General features: G+C 48.6%; 1 protein-coding gene across 2 annotated transcripts; it reads right to left on the bottom strand.

Annotated features, from left to right (window-relative positions):
* Positions 1-348: 348 nt before the first annotated feature.
* On the bottom strand, positions 349-5,471 carry PLPP5 (phospholipid phosphatase 5). Of its 2 annotated transcripts, none has more exons than XM_068532261.1 (8): positions 5,361-5,471; positions 5,149-5,217; positions 4,578-4,668; positions 4,117-4,180; positions 3,262-3,386; positions 2,434-2,604; positions 1,334-1,525; positions 349-643 (listed from the first exon to the last, which is right to left on the bottom strand). In XM_068532261.1, exons 1-7 carry the CDS (start codon positions 5,421-5,423, stop codon positions 1,362-1,364), a joined length of 747 nt encoding a protein of 248 aa, XP_068388362.1. In that variant the 5' UTR covers positions 5,424-5,471; the 3' UTR covers positions 349-643; positions 1,334-1,361. The 2 variants fall into 2 exon arrangements, with proteins under 2 accessions (XP_068388362.1, XP_068388363.1); XM_068532262.1 differs by having other exon boundaries at positions 5,109-5,217; positions 5,361-5,448.
* Positions 5,472-9,127: the final 3,656 nt, after the last annotated feature.

Here is a 9,127-nt window from a genome sequence, read left to right as displayed (position 1 = left end):
TAAATACTGAAATAAAACCATATTGACCAGTTGCCTACTTTTACCTGGCTCATCCATCATAAAGTAAAGAGAGTCAATACAATAACCATTTCTCTTCCCCTTGTGTACTACTAAAACAAGTTTAAAAAGAGTTTTGGGCAAAGAACTAACATTCAGGTTCTTTGCCCTTGACTGTTGATTTAAAGTGCGGCGATTATAAGGTAAATATTGAGATGCTCCTTTGGTATTACTGACATCAGCCACTGCTATAGATAGATAGTGGAATCACTTGTGTCCGATAGGGAATCTGGTGTCTAACTTTGGAAATGTTTCAGGTCTCAAATGGAACTTTAAGCACAAAAAACCACGTTCACCATTAGGAAAAAGATATATTGAAAATATGTTATAGAAATACACAAATCAAGGTCATATTTAAAATATAATCACAAAAAGAAAACAAGTAAAATATAATCACAACACAGAGAAAGGCCGTTATAGGTCCTACACCATCAGTTCCGCCGACGTCCCGTCATGGTCCCTTATACCCTACCGTGAGGGCGGGGCGGGAGGAGACTCACCTGCCCTCCAGACAGCCATGTCTCTGACTACCCTGCCCTGCCTTGGCCGCTTGGCACAGCTGGCGCATTTGGGCAGATCTTCAGTCCTGAGTGGAGGGAAAGCAGCTCGTGAGCACAGTTACACAGAGTAAGGTGGAGAGAGTGAGTACTGAATCCACGCTCCTGACCAGTTTCTTTTATTATTGTGTTTACTCAGTAATTCAACAAATTATCAAATCGTTTATGTTTACAGTATTCAAAATGGACAGCAGTACTTAGCTGGACTTGAATAAGACATGCACAGTGGTAAATAAGCCAGAATTGGAGATTTTCCTATTTAAGGCGTGATGGAATTGCCACCAGAGAAAGTAAACAGAACTAAAATAATTTAATTGCTCATGCCCTAGATTTTAAGATTTTGAGCTATGGGAAATGGAAATTAAGTTCTGATAATCAGTGCTAGCTTCTAGGATAAAGTGGGGCTAAGGTGAAAGCTTCTTTGTGACAGAATCATTCCAAGAACAGTACTGAAGTTAAGTGTAAAAACACTGTAGATCTTGGGATACCAATCCGATGGGTCACATTCATAAGCTGGAAAGACCATGGAAAGATCTCATTACTGGAATGCGTGGCAAACAGTAGTTAAAAAGGACCTTGACTCCTCGCAATAAATCCCTGTGAGCTAGGGAAACTGCATGATCATGGGGGCTTCTGTCCTCACCTGTACCTCTCAGGAGGTGAAAGGTCAGAAATTCTTGTCCTGGGTGTGGTGAGTTAGTTAGGAGGGGCTGATTCACCTGTTTTCCAGGGAGGCAGCTCCAGTGTCTAAACATCGAAATGACGAGGGTCGCCAGGCTGCTTTCGCGCGGTGGGAAGAGCAGGGCCGCGCTGCAGTGGTCTGTGGCACTGGGCGTCCGTCAGGGGAGGGTAGTACTGCCTGTAGCAGACGTAGGCGAACGTCAGGCCGATGGCGGATCCAGCCAGGACATCTGACGGCAGAGGAGACGGGCGTCCCCTCAGTCACGGTGGTGCCACCCGGCAGAGGGAGCTGGGCCCTCCAGGCTACTCTACTTGTTTAGCCGGCAAAACCCCTCAATTCCAGGCTTATCGGTTTTTTGGGTTTTCTTAATTTTATCGTACAGTTGCGGGATTGTCATTGTCAGGTTGTTCTCTAAACACCAAATCAAAACACATCTTTAGTTGGGTAGTTATAACAAGGCTTTCTCTGAGTTCACTGCATTGAATATTTTTAATTGAGAAGAATAATGAAGGTTCACTTAATGCTATCAGCGACTCCTTCTCACATTTAAAGGGTTCTAGAGGAAGGAATAAACTCTTCAGGAGTTGCCTCTCTTTGCAAAAATTTTAGTTTATTCTTTAAAACTGAGCTCCTAAGGTCCTCTGGGCAATACTGTCAGCTTTTTTTTTTTTTGAACTGTGGGCTTTCTGTGCAAATATTCTGTAATTTGGATGTTTTACTCTGTCATTCAACCTAAATTTCTTTGGTTTAATTACAATTTTATGTTTTCTTGAATTTTACTTTCATTTCTGAACAAAAATCTCAACGACAGTGAACTTGATTTTTAAGACAGTGTAAGTAAATTGAACTTTGAGGTTGGTTGTAAAAAATTTCTTATAGAGTTTATTCTGAACTTATGATGCTTCAAAGTCATGGGAAAATCAGAATGTTCCTCCTTGGTAATCTGTTTAAAAGCTAACCGCGTGCTTTTTCATTTTCTGTGTGGCGATAAACGCATACTCAGTACAGAACGCAGGCCATCCTCTGCTCACTTGTCTGTTCATTCAGCAGACACCCGGGGAGCGTCTCCTGTGCCGAGCGCTAGGGAGAAACGATGGGAGAACGGTGGAGGCGTCCATGGCCTGATGCCTTGCTTACCTTGCCAGTGATGCTTGTAATCACAGGTGCGGGACAGTGCAATCACAGCTGCAAAGAGTAGGGGTGACAGAAAGGAACAGAACCTCCAGGATTTCCCTCGGCCTCGTGGTGTGAAGCAGTGTAACTTCCCTGCCAGGTAGAAGGACGCGAAGGCCAGACCAGCAAATGCAACTAGAAGAGGGAAAACCTCTAAGTATGTGTCTTTTAAAGAAAAAGAGGAGGCTAGCGGGTACGAACATGTTTTTCTCCCTTTTGGTAACTTTCGGTGTAGATCATCGATCTACGTCGTCGGTTATGAGGGAGAAGGAAACAAAAGGGAACATACATAAAGGACCGTTTCCCAAAGTGAGTAACATTTACCCTGAGAATAGTTTTGGAATCCTAGCGATGGGACTTCACTTCCTGATGCGTTAGTTTCCTGATGCATAAACGGGAATCATAAAAATAACAGTACCCATCTCATTGGGCTCTTTCTTTATGGTATCAAACGAGACACGAATCTAAAATGCTTTCGGAAGCACCTGACTGACATACAGTAACTCTTCAATAAAGGTTAATATTTTCATGACTGGAACAAGATTGCAGGATTTAGGCAAATAAACAATACAGTAATAATGAAATGTTCAAATTTTATGAAGGTAAACTACTTCCTCTGTCCTCGAACATTTAATATTCGAGGTTCAAGCTTGTTATTAAAGAAGGGGGCTCTCCAATTTCCAGATACAAGAACAAGAGTGCGTGAGATGTTCCCATCCTCACAAGCTTCCTAGGTTAAATTCAATGATCCAAAAAAAAAGCATAGATGTAGAGTCCACGTGGTATTCATACAGGAAGAATGTCCACTGGGGAAGCTCTTGCGGCCCTCGTTCACCACGTCCTCATCTCCTGTGCACGTCAAGTCACGATGGGCTTGCCCGTCGGGGAAGCAACGGTAGAAGAAGTCTGGGCGTGGCCTGCAAGAAATAAGCAAGGTCTGAACGTGGATCATTTACAACTCCGGAAGTTATTTTTTGGTTGTGTTAGATACCTTCTTAACTGTCAGTCAAATAGTGTCCCAGGCAAAACAGTGAAACCGGATTGGATAGTCACCACTAAGAGAAAAGCCTTATTTCCAGGGTCAATATTGAAATCAGGAAGGAAAAAAAGCCACCGCAGCACATAGTTACTTTTTACTTTTTAGGGCAAAGAGTGAGTCGTGCTGCAGCTTCTGGGGGTGCTCTGGAGGGCACCTACTCTGTGTCAGTGGGAAATGCTGTTCAGGGCAGAAAAGAGCCCGAGAGTCACCTGAGGGACCGAGGTAGAGAGAAGGGAGGGAGTGTTTGTTAGAAGAGAAAAACCAGGGCTTCCCTGGTGGCGCAGTGGTTGAGAATCCGCCTGCCAATGCAGGGGACACGGGTTCGAGCCCTGGTCTGGGAAGATCCCACATGCCGCGGAGCAACTAGGCCCGTGAGCCACAACTACTGAGCCTGCGCGTCTGGAGCCTGTGCTCCGCAACAAGAGAGGCCGCGATAGTGAGAAGCCCGCGCACAGAAACGAAGACCCAACACAGCCATAAATAAATAAATAAATTTAAAAAAGAAAGATCAGACTGACAATAAAGAGAAAAGGCCACGGGGAAGATGTGGCAGCAGTTGCGTGCGCCTGCTCTCCTGGGGGTGGGGGGCGGCAGCGCTGGGCACTCACCTCCCCACTATCAGTTTGACCGTGTTGGTGAAGACGCCGTTCAGAGCCAGGGCCAGGCTGGCAGCTGGAAGGCAACGGAAGTAGCTGCTGGTAGCGTCTGCCCAGGAAGAGCGGCCGGGTCCCTGTCTCGTTAGGCGCAGCCGCGGTCTCCGGGGACAGAGAAGCGCTCGGGCTCCAGCCGGAGCGGAGCGTGAGAATAATCCCGGCCCCCGGTGGCCACTCCGCCGTGGCACAGGGAGAACGCGCTACCCGGCCTGAGGACGCGTCGGAGCTGCAAATAGTCCGGTGCACGCAGGTGCACCCAGGACGTGGAGCACGTCTCACGGGTAGCAGGCGGGGCACCCGGGAGACAGTCACCGAGGAACGCAGAGCTCGGCCCCCCCCCCCACCCGCCACCGCAGCCGCAAGCCCCGTGGGGGGCCCCCGCCTCCTGCTTACGGCGCTGGGGAGGCCGCGCTTACCCAGGCAGGCCTGCCGGCTGTCCGCTGCGTCCGCCTTCTTCAGACACCTGGCCAGGAGGACCGGGGCCAGCGGGGCCAGCAAGGCGACGACCTGCGCCGGACACGGCAGAGCTCAGTACACGAAAGGAAACAGGGCCGCCCCGAGAACGTCACACAGCTAGCTGGGAAAAGAGCTCCCACAGCAAGAGGGGTGAAATGACAGAACTGGCCTATCAGACCTCCCGGCTCCCCCGCAAGTGCGGTGTCCCGGGTCTGCCTGCGGCTAGCTGGGCGCCGAGCTCCCGCGGGAGCCGCCGTCACCGGTGCCTCCTCTCAATGACCAGTTGCCCCGGGCCGCCCTGAGCAGCCGCCCTCGGACCCTGTCCCTGGAGCTGAAGCGGACGGACTTCTCTCTCAACCTGGCCCTTAACCGTTACGACGCGAAGGCTCGTCTTCAGCTCCGTGGCGGAGCCAGGGGGACCTGCCCGCTCCCTCCCTAGCGTTCGGCTCCGTGAGAAGTGCGGTCAGAAGGAAGGCTGGTTCTCCACGCACAAACATCGGCTTGGTGGCGAAATACTCTGCTTCCACGTACGGATTCCGGTAGAGCCACATCTCCTCGGGCTGGATGAGCCTCTGGAAGGGCGGGAGCAGCTCTGTTACCCTAAAGGGGACACAAAGGTGCGGGCGCGTCGGCGGCTTCCCGGAAGCGCGCGCGGAGCCCGGCCGGGCGGCAGGACCTACCGGCCCCGGGCTGGGGAGCGGGGCCGGGGGCCGGGGGCCGGGGGCCCGAGCGCAAGTCCTTACAGGAATCCTGGCCGCGAACAGCGCGAGCCGCACGCCCACCTCCGCCGCCACCTCCTTCCCCATCACAGCGCGCGCGCTCAAGGCTGACGTGGCGGCGCCGAGCGCGGGGCGGGGCCGAGCGCGGGGCGGGGCCGGCCCCCAGCGCCTGAGACAGCGACGGACGGAAGTGAGGGGTCGCCCCAACTGTCTGTTCCCCGCCTGTCCGCGCGCCCGACGTCGCGTACCTTACCGAGGCCCGGGCCTTCCCTCCCGGGGACCACGCGGACTTCTCGTTTCCGGATCCAAGTCCCCTGAAGCACAGCGCGTGCTGCGGGAAGACGTGCCGGGCTCCCGCAGGACCGCATTGCGGGCCTCGCCGGCGCGATGGACGCGCTGGGTCTTTCGGCCCTGCGCTGGTCCCCCCCCCGCCCAGGATGGCCTCTTGCCCACTGAGTGGTAGCAAGAAATTACGGGCAACGAACAAGTCCACATATTTAATTTGGAACATACGGGACAATTTATTGAAGTCAACCTCAAGCAAAATCTGAAATCAGTGGAATGTCATTAAGAACCTTTCCAAATTAATCCTCACGGAAGCAAAACACACATTTGAATTCCAAAGTATTTGTAAAATAAGAAAGGCAGCATCTCAGTAAATATAATGTACAAAAATTATATGTTCCTACCAGCACACGCAGTAGTAAGCAGCTTAAATATTACAGGCAATGCTAATACACCGTTAACTAGTCAACAATAAGCTATCTATATACAGGTTAACCAAGCTTTACACGTTTCACACTATGCAATAAAACATAGGCCAATCAACAAAATCCCCAAAATCTCATATATCTTGAAGTCTATGCGGCAACATCAAGTCATTATACAGTAATGCCCTAGTGGAATACCCCCAGGGAAAATGAACACTAATCTTTAGTGTCAAGAGCTTCTAGCCAAGTCACAGAAACTCAAAAGAGACTGACTTAGTGAATATCGATGCTTTCTTATTAAAGACGCAAGTCCCAAGGGATTTAGGCAAAAAATAACAGGTCACAGGACCTACGAAGTTTATTACAGATAAACGAAGTACAGAAATAACCAATCTACAAAGGCAGTTATCATAAAGATCACAAGGAAATGAGAGCAGAACCTGTAGGTATCTGTGTTTGTTGTTGTGCAATATCACGAGTGGATACAAATGAATTTCTCCTATCAATTCCAATTATGCACACACCCTTGTCTATAAAAAGAACCAGTTGTAGTCATCATTTAGCATCTTGGTTATCAGTGGCAACATGATTTTCTTTTTTTTTTTTTTTTAACACAGGGCATGTGACAGCACGAATGAGATAAAGAGCAATATTAGTGACAACAAAGTAAAAGTAAATTTTATCCAGTCCACTTCTAAACTGACAAGAATACCGTTTGAATCCCTCATTTAGGTCATCTGATGGACACCGAGAGGCATTCGCACACATCGGAAGTCTGTGGCAGGTGGGGAAGGGAAACCCGAGGGTGCTTTCTTGCCAACTAACAGGTGCAGTGATGTCACATAAGAAAACGAAGGACTGAATGAATGACTTTGGTAACTCTTCATCTTTTCCCTTTTTCTTACACATTAATGACTCTGGGATGCCACCGAAGGACAGGTAATTCTCTTCCTCCTTCGTACATATGTGCCACATGCACCTGAACTTGTCACTTAAGCAATGGACTGAAAAGAACGGAAATGGGTTTGAAACACAGGTTACACCCAGCATTTCAGGAGTGTAACATAAGTGCACGTTTTTGTTTTTTTCCCTACGCAGGCATATATTCAAAGGAAAGAAGAGGTGCTTGGGGATAGGGTTGACAAAATAACAAAACAGAGAACATACATATGAAGTACTCGTATAAATGCTGCTGGTATTTCATGCAGGAGTCTCTTCCCCGAATGTGTGCACTGAATCTGAGAGAACTACTGTGGACACTTCCGTCTGCAGAACTTCGCCTTTAATCCAAGTTCAAGAGGGTAAGAGACAAAACAGTATACAAAACAATGCTTTCTACTTCATAAATTTTAAAATAACTGTAAAATAAGGAGAATCTGAGGAGTTTCAAGTACTTAAAAAACCTGAATTCAATGAGGCAGAGGTCTCAATGTTAAAGTGGCTACTTCGTACCTGTGGTAAACACTATCACCCCCTCCCTTACCCTACTGTAACCCCCCTTTCTCCCTGTACCCCACCCCGGATAAATGTCGGTAGATTTCAGTATATACAAATTCCCCACTCTTCGTATTTGTCAATATAGGGCAAAGCTGTCTAATTATATCTATTTCCGAGCCTATCTGGAAAGGGAAGCGAGTTCTACTGTTTGTTTACAAATAACCAGAGACCAATTCTAGGTGGCCCGAGGCCAGAGGAAGTTGTTCCAAATGATCACTTCATGTCTGCAGCAGCTCGGACAATGAGGGGGGGCTGTACACATCAGCCTTTTAAGAAGTAATTCAAGTCTAATTTGCACTGCCCAGCACAAGCAACTTCCCAACGTAGAAGGACATCAAGCGCGAGCTTCCCAAGCTGTCAAGACGCCACGGTAACTTGTTCTCTTATCCTAGTGGGACATGGCATGCGGCGGTACCTTGACTTTAAGGTGAACGCTAAAGAAGAGCTTTCTGTTTTAAAATGAAATGAAAGACAAGCAACAAATCCCTGGAGTCCAGAGACTGCGCTCCACACAGCTGGCCCATCTGTTTCCGAACCGCAGATCTGGGTTGGACCCTGACTGGGACACACCATGCAGTGAGCTACTCTGAAGGGAAACTCTACTTCCTGAGTCAGGAAAGAAGGTGTCCAACAGCCGCCCTGTCTGAGTCCTTTCCGCGATCATCTCGATGTTGTGAGTTTCCCAGCGTTATTCACAGGCGTGCCTCCGAATACTCTGGGGAAATGGCAGCTGGGAGCTGGGAGCAGCCTTCCCCCTGCCCACCCCCCACCCCCTTTTTTTTTTTTTTTTTTTTTTAGTTTTTAGATGTGTTCCTGATTTGAACACACAGACATCTCCAAGTTTCAATGATTCTAAAAGTCAGCCTATTTTATAGCTTAGGCCAGAGCATTTCTGAGAATTAGGATAGGGTGGGAACTTGTTAAAAGAAAAATGAAAATAAAACCCACCTCACTCCTAACTCCAGCCCTGATTAGATCTTCAAGAAGTGACTCACTTCCTCCAGCTGCTTCCGCCTGCCGGGAACGCAGGGCCGTCCACCCGTCCCTTCCCAGTCGGCGACAGGACAGGCAGCTCCCGACTCCTCACACCCCCTCCCGCGCAGGGCCTGGAAGGCCCCCAGGGTTTCACCTCTAGCTGTTACAGACCCGATTTCTGAAGATTTATGCTGATTATCAAAAATCTTACATTCGCTTCTTCCACCAAAGAGCCAACATAAGGTTAAAAAAAATACCACCGTTATCCCATGCTGCTTTTTAAGCTATTTCATTTTCGGACAAGAATTAAAAACCAACCATTTACGCTCTGACCACAGACAGATTTAAAAGTTAACAAATAACAACTTCCAGCTACCAGTGAGCAACATGTCTTTTGCAAAATTTCATTGGTGAAGCACACACAAGCACCCTGCATGGATACTATGCACATATAAAGCACAACTTATTCTTTTTCTGCTTCCACAGCCTGCACCTTTAAAATACACAAACCAGGCGACAGTACGAGGTGTGAGGAGAGCTCCCTGGCACTGCCAGGACTAAAAGCACGTTCCAGACCGTAAAGGACACGCGCGGACAAAGACCCCACGG

This window comes from Eschrichtius robustus, chromosome 21, assembly GCF_028021215.1.
Source record: "Eschrichtius robustus isolate mEscRob2 chromosome 21, mEscRob2.pri, whole genome shotgun sequence".
In the NCBI taxonomy this organism is placed as follows: domain Eukaryota; kingdom Metazoa; phylum Chordata; class Mammalia; order Artiodactyla; family Eschrichtiidae; genus Eschrichtius; species Eschrichtius robustus.
This window is presented reverse-complemented; position numbering and strand designations above follow the sequence as displayed.

Excerpts from the sequence above, each read along its gene's own strand:
- PLPP5 (XM_068532261.1), bottom strand. The coding sequence starts at position 5,423 with ATGGGGAAGGAGGTGGCGGCGGAGGTGGGCGTGCGGCTCGCGCTGTTC. Across the intron at positions 4,181-4,577 it reads CAGCCGGCAGGCCTGCCTGG|CTGCCAGCCTGGCCCTGGCT; the intron begins GTAAGCGCGGCC and ends GTTGCCTTCCAG. Across the intron at positions 1,526-2,433 it reads TTACAAGCATCACTGGCAAG|ATGTCCTGGCTGGATCCGCC; the intron begins GTAAGCAAGGCA and ends CTCTGCCGTCAG.